General features: G+C 37.0%; 1 protein-coding gene across 1 annotated transcript; it reads right to left on the bottom strand.

Moving 5' to 3' along the window:
• Positions 1-8,331: 8,331 nt before the first annotated feature.
• LOC115918769 (indole-3-acetic acid-amido synthetase GH3.3-like) lies at positions 8,332-16,111 on the bottom strand. The gene is made up of 7 exons (XM_030989816.1): positions 15,175-16,111; positions 14,199-14,556; positions 12,732-12,867; positions 11,489-11,656; positions 10,354-10,502; positions 9,523-9,620; positions 8,332-8,547 (listed from the first exon to the last, which is right to left on the bottom strand). The coding sequence occupies exons 1-7, from the start codon at positions 15,784-15,786 to the stop codon at positions 8,332-8,334; spliced, it is 1,737 nt and encodes a 578-aa protein (XP_030845676.1). The 5' UTR covers positions 15,787-16,111.
• Between the last annotated feature and the right edge of the window lie 616 nt (positions 16,112-16,727).

Here is a 16,727-nt window from a genome sequence, read left to right as displayed (position 1 = left end):
AAGAGAAATTATTGTTTCGCTGTTTCGTTGTTTCTCCTTCAATGTATTCCTTTCATGTAAATAATAGCAAAATTTGCACAAATTCCACCTGGAATCATGAAAACACACCCACACACACAAAATAATAACGGGGGTAATTTTCCAGATATTTGTGCAATCCACTGGCATAATGATGGAATGGGGATCGGGGCTGATGCCCCTCCCCTCCTCAACAACAAAAAAGTTCCACGCCAATAAAAAAGAGAAAAATAAAAAGAAGGAAACAGAATTAAAGAAAAAAGATTTGTTTCTGATGATAGATTTTTTTTTTTTAATTCATGTATTCCATGCATTCCTCAGATTCACAGACACTCATTGGTGGTAGCACTCTGAATTTCATTTCCTTGTGGAGTTTAATTCTGAACATCAGGATTAAACGGTATGATTGATTTCACTTTTGTATCATTATCCAGGTATTCTCAGATTGCTCTATATTTAGTGTCATGGTCTTCTTCACGAGAAAAATATGAGGAAATATACTTGTATTGAAGCTGATATGTTGCCGTGACATTTTCTTGTTATCTGCCTCTCTCTCTCTCTCTCTCTCTCTCTCTCTCACTCTTTCCTTTTCCCGTCCCCCCTACCTATCTACTTATCGTTTCCTCGTCATTGGAGTAATTTGCAAACATTTCGCCCCCCCCCCCCTATAAAGGGGCGATGGAACGTCTTTGTGGGGATGTACCAACAAAAAAGAATACTTTCTTGAAAAGGGGGAAGTTACCAAGGTTTATCTCAAAGCGTTAAAAAAATTGTTTAGATATTGGTATAATTATACCCCTACATTGTTACATTAACAATGATGATCTTCAACAATTTCTCTTTACGTGGTTCAAGATACTGTTTCTTGCATTTGTGTAAGATTTTCTGCAGATTCATTTAAAAGTTCATGAAGTCGGGAGGGATGACGGGAGATAAAATGATCTTGTCATACCACGCATGGAAATTATGACTGTCTCCTTTTAGCATGAATTACATTTTGGATGTAATTGCAGTTGCCTTGAGTTTTATAACTCCTTCATAGTTTAAATTGTTATATTCTTGGACAAAGGACAATTGATTGGCTTGATATTCTATGAAATTCAAAAGGGTAAATTGTTTAAATTTGGTACGTTTTGTAGATCTGTAGATGTGTTTCCGATAATGGATAGAAACCAAATACATGTATTCCATACATTCCTCAGAAGCACAAGAAAAAATTATAGATAGTACAGGCTCTCACTGGTGGTAGCACTCTGAATTTTATTTCCTTATGGTGTTCAATTTTGAACATCAGGATTAAACGGTTTGATTAATTTTACTGTTGTATCCTTTTCCAGGTATTCTCAGATTGCTCTATATTTAGTGTCATTGTCTTCTTCACGAGAAAAAAATGAGAAAATATACTTGTTTTAAAGCTGATATGTTACCGTGACATTTCCTTGTTCTCTGCCTCTCTCTCTCTCTCTCTGTCCTTTTCCCGTCTCCCCTACCTATCTATTTATCGTTTCCTCGTCATTGGAGTAATTTGCAAACATTTCGCCCGCCTCCCCTATAAAGGGGCGATGGAGCGTCTTTGTGGGGATCCACCAACAAAAAAGAATACTTTCTTGAAAACGGGGAAGTTACCAAGGTTTATCTCAAAGAGTTAACACAATTGTTTGGATATTGGTATAAGTATACCCCTACATTGTTACATTAACAATGATACCATAGCACCATATCTTGCATTTGTGTAAGATTATCTGCAGATTCATTTTAAAGTTCATGAAGTCACATTAAGACCGATTAAATTTTTTTGTTAAGATGAAATCACCAATCTTAATTAGATTTAAATCAAAAATTCACAATGAAAGAATATGTAAGACCTTTAATGTGTTACTTTATATTAGGGGCACATGTCAAGGAGGCTATGAGAAATAAATTGCTTCGGGAGAGATGACGGGAGATAAAATGATCTTGTCATACCACGCATGGAAATTATGACTGCCTCCTTTTAGCATGAATTACATTTGGGATGTAATTGCAGTTGCCTTGAGTTTGATAACTCCTTCATAGTTTAAATTGTTATATTCTTGAACAAAGGGCAATTGATTGGCTTGATATTCTTTGAAATTCAATAGAGCAAATTGTTTAAAAGATGAGAGGTTGAAATATGCTTCTTTTAGTATTCGAATAGAATACGTCTATAGTTCGGAAAAGGGACATAGCGGTGGAAACAAACAAGACTATTCTAACAGGGGGACAGTTTATTCTTTTAAATTCCGGAGCATTGTGCCCTCTACCACCGGCTCCTGCCTGTAATTGTGGTGGTAGGAAAGGGGGTTAATGTCACTACACAAAGGCAAAGCTCCTCCATTTTTTTAGAACTAGATATGGCTCTTTATATGACCGCAAAGGAGCACGCGGTATAAGCACCAATGGGAAATATAGGTAAAAAGGGGCACTTAATAATGGGCAGTTATATATACATGAAAATGACACTTATCAAAAGTAACAACTCGAACATTCCCACCTCAAATACTGACTTTAGCCTATTATCTCCTTGTGTATACCCCATTTGCCTCCCCTCCCCTTCTCTCTCTCTCTCTCTCTCTCTCTCTTTCTTTCTCTCTCTCGGGCCCCCTCTCTCTCTCCCCCTTTCTCTCTCTTTCTCCTTCTCACTCTTTCACTGACTTTCTATCTTTATATCTGTTCTATTTTTATCTCATTTCATTTAATTTGTTTCTCTCTTTTTTCTGTGCTAATAAAACCAAATTTATTTGTCCCCAATAGTGTTACATCGAATCACTACAATTTGAAATGTATATTTTTGTTGAGAGGGCGTTCTTGAAAGTTATTGCTCAGAGCCATGGATGTGCATGTGTTGTTCAGAGATTGTGTGAGTAAGTTGGACTACTGCGCTTATTGCCATGTTAGGCTAGCACATGACTGAAGTTGGCCTGTGTATTTGTATTCATCGGCTTTGCTGATAATTAGCCTTGACTTTTGATATTTCCACTATTTGGATTCATGAGAATGTTTACATGTTATTTATATCATTTTAATGATACTAATGCAATTTTCTTTAGTATATCTTTTCGCCTCTCTATCGCCCTCACGATTGTTTTAATGGCTTTTTCTCGCCACCTTACTATTTTTACACTTAAATGATGAAGGTGATAATAATGATAACAGCAACAACAACAACAAAAGCAACAGGAATGATATTAACACGAATAATAAATGTAGCTTCTGAAACCGTAATGCCTAGGTCACATTTGCGCCAGCGGCCGTGTGGTCTAAAATATCTACGGCCAATAGCAATTATAGGACCGCCGCAACATTCCCACCGTCACATACGGTAGCGGTCACATAAGTTACGGTAGCCGTACGGCGCTGAGGCGGCCCACAGTGCCCCTCACACTTTTTCAAGCACAACCGAAAAATGCCCCTTTTTGCATTGGAAAAGTGCCCCTTTAACTTTGTAAGTAGTGCCCCTTTTACTTTGACAAGTGCCCTTTTTTTTTTACTTTTGATAAGTGCCCCCTTCACCTCTGATAATTGCCCCCATTTAAATCTGAGAGGTGCCTTTTTTTTACTGTGACAAGTGCCCCTTTTCCTTTGTAAGAAGTTCCCATTCCCCTTTTAATGACTTCCCCCATTCTAACTCGGATAAGCACACCTTATAAGTTTATCTTTCTAATAAGTGTCACGTTTCCTAATAAAAAGTGCCCCCATTAAAAAAGAGCCCGTTCCCCTTCCCCCATAAATTCCCCTTTTCATCTCTGGTAAATGACCCTTTTCAGGTACGAGAAGTTATTCCTTTTCACTTCAGATAAGTGCCCCCTTCACCTCCGATAAATTCTCCTTTAAAATCTGATCGGTGCCCATTTTCCTTTATTATAAGTGCCCCTTTTTCATTCACAAAAGTGCCCCTTTTCATATCTGGTCGTTCCCCGATTTCAGGTGCGATAGGTGCCCCTTTTCACCTCTGATAATTTCCCTTATAACAATGATACACGCCCCTTTTCCATTCTAATACGAGACCTATCCCCTTTTCATAAATCTTTTCAAAATCTGATGGGGCCCCGTTTTCCGTCGACGAATGCCCATTTCCTAGTTCTCATGAGTGAATTTGTTTTCATCCCTGGCGAGTGCCTCTTTTTGAAAGTGTAAGAAGTGCCCCATGTTCACCTCTGATAAAAGCGAACCTAGATATGAAAACAGTTATAACTCCGCGTTATAATCCCACGGCGACCCGCACGGCCTGTGAAGATAAGGATACGCCCTAGGGTGACCCTAAGTTCACATATTCCGTTTATTAAACATCTGTGCATAGTATATCGTAGATAGATTATGATCGTAAACATGCTCAAGAAATTAACTGGTCGTTAACACGTCGTATAAAGTAACCTTAAGATTAAAGAGCGATACGTAGAGTGTAACGGAGAACAAATAAGTGTCTTGGTACATCAGTCAGTGAAACGAACTATATTATGAGAGATTGACGTAGAAATAAACAAATTAATGTAACATAAACGAGTAATAACACCAGTATCCCCCCCCCCCACCTTAAGTATTGTTTATTCTTCAATCATCCTCCTCCTTACACGTATCCCACACAGATCGCACGACCCCCGACAATACACCCGTCGAATATGAAAGGACTGTCTTCGTTTTAGCGTTGAGGGTGTGTTTCTTTTTCTTTCTCAACTGATTGGGCGAGCGACACGAAAGCAGTCCAGATAGTAGAGCAAGACCTTGGGTGTGTATACCCTTTCTGTGTGAATGTATTGTTAATATACCAAATTTAACATGATTTCACTAAAGTTACAAATTTCTAACTTTATGAAACTATTCTAAACCACTTTAAATGATTCTAAAGCAGAGTTATGAACAATATACAATATGATTCACGTTCCAGAACATTTTTTCCCCATCATTTATTAATTGAATAATACGTACATAAGAAACACATGATTATATTGATTACAAAGAAAAACAAATGAATTTGAATGAATTAAAAAAAAAAAACATAATCAACATTTTTTTTTAGAGGTGATAATTTTCAACATTTGCCCTCCATAATATCTCCTTTAAATGTGCGTTAATAAAACTAAATAAGCTAAATTAATTAATAGATTTTTAAAAACTACATATTTTGAATTCATATAATCACATTGCTTGCCTACAATAATATCACTGTATTCAATTATTATTCATTATCAAACAATTCTTCTGTTTTTCTGAGAAAAATTAAGACTCCAGAACGTCTACTTTATGATTCTTACCAATAATCAATTCCAAATCAATTCAATTCAAATAAATTTATATCCGTAAATCAAAACATTGTAAAATTAATATCATATGACATTTGATGCATAACATACAAAATGAAAGTGATATGCAATTATACAATCTTAAATGCGATAAATATCAAGCAATGAAAGCACTTTAGGATACAAAATATGTAAGCTATCATAAATTAAGTCGAATTTTAAAGGAAAAGGGGAAATCAGCTAAAAGTAGAGCTTATATTAATTTTGTGTGGAATACTAAAAAAGGTAACAAAAGAAAGACATACAGAAATAAAGACAACAATAATAAAAAAATAATAAAAAATGATATCGATCGAAATTACAAGTTCACTGCAATGTTTAGATACTTTCACTTGGGTACAGATATACATTTTTTTTAAAACTATGTGCAGACGAAGAGTGCACTGACTGCTGAATGCGTGGAGTTGCATTTGTTTTTGCAGTATCGAGACTTTTAGCCTTTTGGGGCTTTATTTTACCTTGGAAGATAATTACATGTTACAAACTTCAATTTTTATGTATTTAGATTGACAATAGATATTATAAACATAACTTTAACTCACCGATTGCTTGACCTCCTGGTTTTCACGATTTTATCTAAACTTTCGTTCCGATCGGTATGAACAACTTCTTGACAATGAAACTATCTTCATCCTTTCTGAAACAATCAGGGTTTGGCACATCTCTACCCTTCTTAAAAGTTTTAAAAAGTTTTGGAAAATTTTGAAAATTGGGTGGATAGTGATTCTTTACAATTTTGATATATTTAGATGCCCCTGTGGATGTACTTTAAGCACTAGAAATTTAGTCTCTAAAACACTTCTGCTTTTGAGAAAAATTGAATATCAAAATTCACCGGTGCTCCAGGTAAATTTTGATAAATTTTGAATAGCGCTTACGGCCATACAATAGCAGCTGCGACCTTGAAGTTCTCAGAATATTTAGTTGTGATACGTAATTTTAGTCCGAACATTTTTAATGGTTTAAATGATATGTTGACCTCGAGAGGGAGCTATACAACATAAAGAGTTTATTATTTACAATTTCATAACTTTAGACGGGATTTCAACCGCAACAATGATCACTAAATATTGTAGGATCGCATATGTTTCCAATATGTTCATTTGAACCAAATTCATGAGAATATAATTATGTATGCCCTAAGAATCGTCCAATTGGGGATCTGTGTTTGTACTTGTGGGCTGGCTGTAGTAACAAGGCAGATAGTGTATCTATTGACCCCAAAACATTAATTCTATTTTTATATGTGGAACTAAATCATGAATAATTTATATTTGGCCTGATAGTCATCAGCTTCAAGCTACAACATCAACAATAATAATGACGACGATGATGGTCATGATGAATATAATGATTGTTACACTCTAAGAAAAAAGGGTGCAAAAAAGGTTGTAAAATAAGAGTTTGCACCCTTTACATAAAAAATGAACCCTATTGAAGGAAAAGGGGTTAAAAAATGGGTGCAATATAACATTTTGCACCCTTCCAACAAAAATGAACCCTATCGACCAAAAAGGGTGCAAAATAAAAGTTTGCATATTGCATGCATATTCATGATTACTTTACACGTGTTCACATACAAATACATTTATCATGATTCGTTAAGCAAATTATGGCAATGCACATCAATTTTGTGATTTGTATTTTCCTTCGGCAATCATTAACTAATAGATTATTTTGTCTGATCATGTTACAATAATATTCACGTTTCAGCAATAGATATATTGATTATATGATTACTAACCAAGAAACAACATGCATGATTAATATGTATGTGTGTACGGGCAACTTTCACGAGTATTCCTAGAGTATGGATGCAGTATTGCACCTTTTAAAGAGTGCATGATTGAACCCCTAAAGATGCTGTTATTCCATCGGTTTGCACCCCTAATGGAGCAGGATTGAACCATTAAGGGTACTAACATGTCTCATAAAAGGTGCAATCTGGCACCCTCTCTTAAAGGGTGCAGGATTGAACCCATAAAGGTGCTGCTAGTGTTGCATCGGTTTGCACCCCTAAAGGGACAGGATTAAACCATAAAGGGTACTAACATTTCCCCTAAAAGGTTCAATCTGGCACCCTTTTAAAAGGTGCAGGATTGCACCTTTAAAACGGGTGCAGGATTTAACCCCTAAAGGTGCTGCCAGTGTTGCTTCGGTTTGCAACCCTAAAGGTGCATACTTGCACCATTTTTTCTTAGTGTGTATGATAAATATAAGTACATGAAATATACTAAATCACTTTGGTTTGCATGTACATGTAGTTACTCGGTATCTTAAAATCTAAGTTGAATTGGAAATTAGGATATGAAGAAGCCTATAAAGGTAAAATTAAATTTTGTATGCTGTAGGCTCCAGAGAGTAGTACAATAATAGTGTAAGTCTACAAAAGTTGTGGGAACGAACAAAGAACATTTCATTATAAAAGTAGGAAGATAACTATGATTACATTGTACACTGATAACACATGCCTAGTCAATATTTAACGAGGATTACAAAAGGTATATTTTGAGAATAAACGTAGTTTAAGGCAAAAATACGAAATGAATTTAAGAGCGGATCCAGGACTATCAGAAAGGGGTGTAAAATGATTTTAAAAGAAAAATCAGTATATTGCCAAGGATATCTGATTTTTATTTGACGTGATGACAACTTTGCCATTATTATTAACTATCATGCCAAGATCACTCAACAGCCAACCAAATCAAGGTTCCCGTGGAAGCTACTCTGAATGGCAAAGTTACCAGCAATGCTAATATTTAGGCAACGGGGCGCAGAGGTGGGGGTGGATAAAGATAATTGTTGAGAATTTTAAGCCTTACAATAAACCACTTAGATACTCGGGAATGAGATAACCGTTGTATTATTTACATCTGTTGGAACAGGGATGGGGGGGGGGGTGGGTATGGTTAAACCCCCAGTCCCCTGACTCGTATAAGCCTTTGTTGATATAGTGGCTAAATTTGTTCTTTTTGTCTTCATAGGATTTTCAAATTTAGACATGATTGAGCATCACCTCCAGCATGCCGTAGGTGCGCAACTTACGCGGGACCTTGTACTGGTTCGCACTTGCTTTAGTATGCATCAGAATGTAGCTTTTGAGGTCTTCAAACGTTCCGGGTTTCACGATGTGGACTCGGGGGTGTGTAATTGAACCTTCACGACGAAGTCTTGCATAGTCGCTGTTTAGATCACCAAATTTAACATCGATCTGATAAAACGGAGAACAGAAAGAAAATGGGTAAAACTGGGGTGTAAAATAAATAAACAAGTAAAGCCTTATCTATCTTACAAACATCATGCACAATCGTAAGTTCATACCAAGATGTAAATATTGGTCCGATAGAGCTATGTGTTAATTTACTGTTTTTAAGAAAATATGTAAAATAGTAGGAAAATAAGGGAAAACATTGGAAAATCCTGGAAGGATCTCGATGGGGTTTTCGTTTTTTTTAAAAGTTTGTGGCATTTATCTGTCCTTGCGCAAATACTATTTCTGAAGTGGCTCATTCGAGTGTAATTTATTTATTTACCACTGAGGCAAATGCAGAAAAATTAAATTTAAGAGCAAAAAAGAAGAAAAAATCCAAAACTGATCTTTACCTTTAAACATAATAAATAGGTGAAAAAATAGAACCAAAGATTACCAAGCTCAGCTAGCTGACGTGCCACCACTATAGTAGGCCATTTTCGTCATGTAATCAAATTGAATGCATACATTTTGTGAAGTACCTTGCTACGTATTATTAACCTGTTGCAAATAATTTTATTTCTATAGTCTGAATGAAAATTGTTTAAATTGCCTTCTATACGCAAGGCAAGCCATAAGGTTTTTCCAACCTAGCAACAACCAATTTATATTGGCGTTCTTGATAATGAGATGAAATGACATATAACATGTGAATGTTATAGCTCGCCTGTAAGTAAACGTGTACAATTTTGAAGACCTTTTGAAAATGGTCTATAGGAGGCACTGCAACCCTTATGTGGAGTACTTAATTTTTTGAAATGAAAATTTAATGTTGTGTTCTTCTACATGGACTTTCCTAATGAAAATAATTATGTTAAAGCATTATGTTCTACGATGATGTTCTTTTCTGGCTCTTCAATTATTTTGGCACAGAGGATTCGTTTAAGACGCTCTTTTCTCTTCTATTTCTTAAAAGATTATTATTGGTTTGCACACCATTCTTCTTTCTTCGGCGGAAATTGGCGTGTTTCTGTCTTCGAACTCCAACTCCAAGAAGATCAGGTAGTAGGGCATTATCTCGTCCTTTTCATAGGCTGTAAAATACAAAAGACACGAAATTCCTCATGGATTTCATTCGATCCAGCTCGTTACAATTAAATGTTAAACCTAAGTACCAAAACATTATAGGACTATTTTAGCATGAATGATAAGAATTTTCGATTAACATGTCTCTGGGCCATTGAAGGCAAATGTCATTGGTATAATGGGACAATTTTAAGTCCTGATATTTTTTTTACATACGTTGAAAAATACTTACATGGTTATAAAATGAAATATGTACAATTAACAAATAATTATTCATACTCTTACCAATTTTTCAATCTTTTCAAATAATAAGGTAAATCGGGATAAAATTGGTTTGTCCCGATTTATGTTTCTTGATAATGTGACATATTCAAGCTTACATTTAACAATATTTAACACATGCCCTAATTCAATCATTTCACCTTTCATTCTTGATTCATGAAACACACATAAAACATCATATTTACAAGGGGTATGCACAATTTAGTTGTTAACAGTATGTTCTCATATTCTGATATGCTGTAATGAGGGGGAGGGGGTACTATCTTGAAATATCAATTTACGTCATGACGAAAATCTTTATAAGAGTGTCAGCTCTCCCACCTTTTACCCACATACACGCGCACACACACACGCGTACACACCACATACACACACATACACACACGGTCACGCGTACAACTCGCTCCCCTTTTGGTTCACCATTTCGTCATCACTCCTCAGTCCCCGTAAGAAAATTACCTGGACTCTCTTCGGTGATTAGGTTGTTCTGGGCCACGGTGTAATCGATTAGTTTTACCCCAGACCATGTGGTCTCACAGAACTTGATAGTTTCTTTAACGACCAGCTGATTAATCTTCTCGAACCTTACGTTCAGCATCATTCCAATCCTGTAAAAAAAAGCAGTATGACTTGATTTCGACATCACCGGAACCTGCCAAAAGAAGTTGGTCCTTCCCCATTCTTGTCTATCCGAGAATTTTGGGCCAATTACCAGCTGTTCTGGGTAGAACTGAATAATCATCATGTTTGGTTTGTTTGTTTCGTTAAGTTTGGTTTCATGATTCATGAGCCACCGGCCAGATTATAAGGCGCTACCCCTGACAATGTTAGGATGCAGGAGCACCGCGAAACCGAGGTTTCCCCTATTGTTTTTGTCTTTTTAAATTGATGCATGTATAACCTACCAAATTATAAGGCGCTACTTCGAGCACAAGTAGGATGGAGATGAACCACCATATAACATTTACTTTGAAAAATGATTTTAAAGATTGGCTGTTTTGCATTGCATTCCTTTTTTTTCAGTCTTATTAAAATGAGAGCATTGTATTTAGAGTGCTTAAGTGGTGAATCTAAAAACAGCCTCTCTCTGACGTCCTACCCGAGGGACTGATTCTTTTTCACCATTACAAAGCTTGAGTCTTGAAAACAGGGGAGGGGCATGTTGACATACAATAGCTTGTCCTGGATTCGAATACAAGATATATTGCTCTACCGGATGAGCCAAGCCGTGTCCCCCCCCCCCCCCAAGAAGTCCCTGCTCAGTGTTCTCTATTAAGAAAGCTAAACGGTCGTTTGCTTTAATATAATGATGAATTGAATACACAAGTGATTTTTTTTTAAATTATACAAGGCTTCTAGTTAACTTTAAAGGAACAATATATTCAAAATCCGCCCGATCCCACCCCCCCCCCCCACACACACGAGCGACTACATAGATCGAGAGATTGTGAACTTTAAAAAAAAAAAAAATTAGCCATGGAGTTATTTTAGCCAATACGAAGGGCATAATCCTTTGTCTGTTCTACCCCTTTCTTTGTCTTCGTTTTTAGTAATAAACAGTATTGCGTCCAAAGTGTCGGACCATAATCCTTACCGATATTGGAACTCTATGAAAGGGACCTTGTTGCCTTCAAAACCGATAACACGGATTATATCACCCATCCTATAGCGGTACAGTCCACTTATTTGAGTAATGACCACCTCGTACCGCTGTCCAATCTCGACTTCATCAGGTAGGTAAGTCTGTGGCTGATCTAGCTCTCTGTTGAGATGGAGTAAAACAGAGGGTAATATTTGAAACACATCGGCAATTATGCAGGATAGAAAACAAAACAACAAACAAACAGCTGTAGAATGAAGGGAAGGTTAGAACAAAATGACGGTGATTGTCTTTATTGCAAAGGAATTAATAGAAATCCATTTTACTTTTCTTTGGAGACATATTACATTGGAGATAAAACCGCTTCAAAAGTCAGTGCAATCTATCCCAAAGAAGTGGTTAAATAACTCTTTAAAGAATGAATTATATTCTTAGTGCGGATTTCCATTCCTGTACATTTAGAGAGACTGGTATAACACGAAACAAAAGACCTTCTTAAGGATCCAAATTCTCGCAGGAGCTGTGATCTTTGAGCAAGAAGATGGGAAATAAGAAGAGCAAAGGGGTCCGGGCTAATGGCAAGCAAGCCACCATTCTGGAATCAAGTAACATATTAAATCCAGAACACGTTCTGGACGAGTTTCATCACGCTGTCCGGACGTAATTGTCCAGTTGGTGACAAAAGGAACTTCAAGTCCAGCAAGTCACAGTTCGGAGCATTTTGTAAATTGATGCCAGAGCAAATGTCGGACCCAATTGATTCCCTAACGATTTATTGAGTGTGTGCCTTCAAGCAATGGATACATTTTAATCTATGTTGTTTCCCTCTCCCTTTTCAGGAAATGAATTGATGTGACTATTCAAATACTTCAATTCTCATTTATGTTACATTAATGACATTGAAGGATTACACTTATACAGTTTGCTACAATCAGTATAGCAAGATTAAGTTAAGCTAACCAATTTATAAAGGCCTACAGTTAAATGAACAGTTCAATATTCTAGCAGCCCGAGCATACAAATGTAATGAATGTTACAAGTTTTTAAATGAGCACAACACTTTTTTCAGTTAATGGTTATAACCGCTTAAATTGATTGAGGTTCATTATTATGAAGAAGAAACAAAAATCGAATTTACCCCGTTTAAATATCACAAGAACATTTTTAAAAGTGAGTTAATTTCTAGAATTGTACAATACAAAAAAGGCGGTTTAGAGAATAAAGTGAACATTATTACGTGTCCTCGAACTTGATGAACTCATAAACGACCTCGTTTGTCAACAAGCTATATCCGTTTCGCTTATCCTGCGTCCACAATGCATGCCCAATGATTCCCTCTGAAGAGCCGTACACGAACGGGAGCAGCGGAATGCCTGTGAAAATGACATTGATGTCTAATGGTTAGTTACGTGCTGAGAGCCAGAAAGGCGTAACAATAGCCACATATCGATTAATGCCCTCCTGTATGGTTTCTAATGAAATATTAAAAAAATGAAGCATTTTAAGCCTTGTTATTACCATATCTTGATAACAATTTGGGCTGTGAACTTCCAACTTGCTATCGCAGATATGCACATCAATGATCAAATTAGGGTAGTTAGGTCAAAGGTCAAGTATCACTAGGGACAATTAATGATAGTTGTGACTTATATATCCTGTAAATCGCTTTTATCATATGATTTATTATTTTTGAAGTACATTATATAGGGACTTAAAATGAGAAGAGTTTGAAGACAATCAGATCGTGATAAAAAGTATTAAAGTATTATTCGGGTCAATTCTAAGATTTAGTCAATGAAATGATATAACTCTTGTCGTGCCCCCACCCCCTCCCTAATTTGAATGTATAACGGAATATAAATGTTAGGAGTTACTATAGACAGCTACCTTCATCTTAGGAAACGTGTAGAAAGTGTTTTTGTGATAGTCAAACAGGAACTAGGTCAGTGTCGGTTATTTATCGAATAGGATATTATGTTTAAACAGAAAAAAGAATACATTGGAGCAATGTAAAACCGCATATATCAAATTGATGCGAAGCTTGGACATGTAGATCGGAATATAATTACGAAATGTTAAATATGTTACATATCCCAAAGTAGTTGGAAGGTTTCATTTGAAAATTTCTTCATTAAACTTTCATGGCAATCTATTATGTAGTGAATTCCTGTTTGTTTGGGATGCATCGACCTATAAAACAAGGAAATCAAACTAAGGGTACCAAAATATAGAACCACATTAATTTTTTGATCAACAGTCATTCCTAAGTTCAGGTCCAACCAACTGGAATCAGCTATCCGAATATATGCCTTCCATGACTAACATAAAGGCTTTTAATTATAATTTGTTCATCACATTGTATGTAACAATCTTCAGTCTTGATTTCAGTCTCCTTTAGTTAATCACCTATGTGTGTCATTCATTTAAGTTTTATTTGATTAAATTTTGTTATTAAATTTTATTTTACACGTACTTTTTTAAGGATATATACATGTATATAAAGAGTCCCATGGATGACCATCTTTTTTTAAACATGTACTTCGTTCGTTTAATTTTATATTCAATAATTGCTCATGTATTATAGGTCATTTTTTGAAATTGTTTGCTTACTGTGCTAGTTAAAAAGGATAGCAAACAAATTCGTGCACATCTGGATAAAGATTAAATAAATAAATGATATAATAAAATTCTGAAAGATTATTACCTTTGGCATATTTTCTTTCAATATTTGGCCAGCTTCTTGTGTTATCAATACCAATAACAATGGTTAAATCGGGCCACACCCTCTTCAATATGCCATCCATCCCCTTCTCGAATTCACGTCTCAGCAGGCAGGCCCTCTCCTGATCGCCACTGCCGAGTGCGCTAATCAATGATGCTCTGGTGTCAGCTTCGAGTTGGATGTCTTCGTGGATGGTGCCATGTGCGATATCGTCGACGATGTCCGTCCATCGACGTTCGATAAGTTTCATCATGCTCTCGATATAGTGAATGAAGAAAGAAAGGACGACACCGATTGTGGGTTCTCGTAGGGCGAAGAGACTGTGAACGTAACAAGCGTCCTGTGTTCGGGTAAAGTAGACATGGTCAAAGAAGACTTTATTTTTCTTGTTTTATGCATATCCTTCTCTTTATGAACTAGTTGGTCATAACAAATTGGGAGCTGAAATGAAATTCATCTAGGAAAACATATCATACTAATTACTGTCAATACTGTAACAATGCATATATATATTAATAAGATCTTAATGATATTTTTCAAATTCGAATTTAAGCATAAAAAATAAATGAACACGGCTAGTATGATATTATCTATCTGATTGTCATGTTCGCTCTTAGTTCATTTCCTTTAATTTATTTCATTCTCCATAAAAAAATTAAACATGCAAACATGATATATGGATAAAAGATCGATTATAAGAAAAAATACAAAGGGCACGAGCGAACACAATTTTATGGGAATGTGGGGTTAACAAAAAGGGCAATTAGCCTTATGATCGAGTCAACCCCTTATCATCATTAGGACGAGGGTTTCGGGTCCAGTTTGAAGACAATTTATTTTCATAATTTCTATAATCTACAGGGTAAAAAAAAGATCTCTACAATTTGCTGACAAACAATATAAGTGAAGGTGTTCCCTAGTGCTGAATTGGCATAATCTTTGTTAGATATACATGTACCTTCAAATTACTGATGTGAAATCCAGCGGTTGGTGTCGTGAAAGGAATCAACTTATCTTCTTGCTCTCTAGAGAGGGTGAGAAAGGCTTCGATGTTGACTCCGCCCTTAGTCTTCGTGATCTGTGGATCAACGTAGAACAAAAACTGCTTCTGCAAAAGGCCTAATTGTGGGCAGTTCTCAAAAGCACTGGCACTGCACCGCCCTAACAAGGTCTTGAGAAGATCCAACCGATTAATCAGGGGGATGAACTTGGATTTACCAGTCGTACCACTTGTACAAACAAAGCTCGTTGGGGCCTTTGGAGTCATCACGTTGGACTCGCCTTCCATTGCGCGCTCCGCGTACTTTCGGAAATGCTCGTAAGTGGTGAGTGGATGATGCTGTCGAAACTGTTCCATAGAACGGATCTCTTGGATCTTAAACTCCTTGCCGTAGGACGTTTGAGAGTTTTCTCGGAGGATATTCAGGAGGAGGTTTTCTTGTGAAGAACGGATGTCGGTCCAGGTTTTGCGTACCTGTATCAGTTGGTGTTTCCCGGTTGAATATACACCCCATACTTCAAGAAGATGTCGTAAAGTTGAGATGATGCCATAATATGGCGATATCTTCATGCACGCCAGAGTGGCAAACAACCCCGCGAAGCAAGTCGAACCGAGGCCAGCAGCACCTTTGACACGAAAGATAAGCAGTAATATAAACTGTTAGTCACTCCCCCGCCCGTTTGTTCCCCGTCCACAGCCAGTTCATATTAAGTTCAGATCGGGTAGATTAGGCATTCCAAGCCAGTCCGTAGTCAGTTTAAACCCATTATTAACTAGTTCTACCTCGTTCCTAAAACGTCCAAACCCATTCTAACTAGTTCGCCACTTGTTCTAACTAGTTTTTAACCCGACCACCCCGTTCAGAGGCAGTTCAACACTTCCTCATCTCGTTCTGAGTGCGTTCGAACGCGCTCCGGTCCTAGAGCGTGTGCAATCCCGTCCTGACTCGGGAGTTATAAAAACCCAGAGCGTTCTCGCCATTCCTCATTCCCGTTCAACTGCAACGCTTTAGGCTTTGCAGATCAATTAAGACGTTCCAGTCAAGCACCTATCACACCAAACTAGTTCTCACTACGTTCTAGAAAATGTTGCCAAACGGGCTCAAACTGTGTGTGAACGGAGTGAACGTATTAGCAACTATTTACGATCTTTTTAAGGACTTCATGGACGGGCTCGGACTGGCTTGGACGGGAAGGGTGGTCTAGAACTTTGAGCCTGTTCAACGGGGTGACAACGTACTTAAAACGAGATGGACGTACTACGAACGGAATTGCCGTACTATGAACGGAATTGCCGTAATTCGATCCTACTAGGAACGTGTTACCACGTGATGTGGTCGAGCATCAATGAGGAAGAACGCACTGGGTTTGTATAGCACTTGAACCAGGACGGGATTGCAAAGCACGATAGAAGCGCGTTCGAACGCACTAGGAACAAGATGAGGACGAGTTGAACTGTCTCTGAACGGGGTGGTTGGGTTATAAACTAGTTAGAACAAGTTCCGAACTAGT

Source organism: Strongylocentrotus purpuratus, unplaced genomic scaffold (genome assembly GCF_000002235.5).
Source record: "Strongylocentrotus purpuratus isolate Spur 01 unplaced genomic scaffold, Spur_5.0 spur5_scaffold_19, whole genome shotgun sequence".
Taxonomy (NCBI): domain Eukaryota; kingdom Metazoa; phylum Echinodermata; class Echinoidea; order Camarodonta; family Strongylocentrotidae; genus Strongylocentrotus; species Strongylocentrotus purpuratus.
Note: the sequence above shows the minus strand (reverse complement) of the source record. Positions and strands in the feature narration are given on the sequence as shown.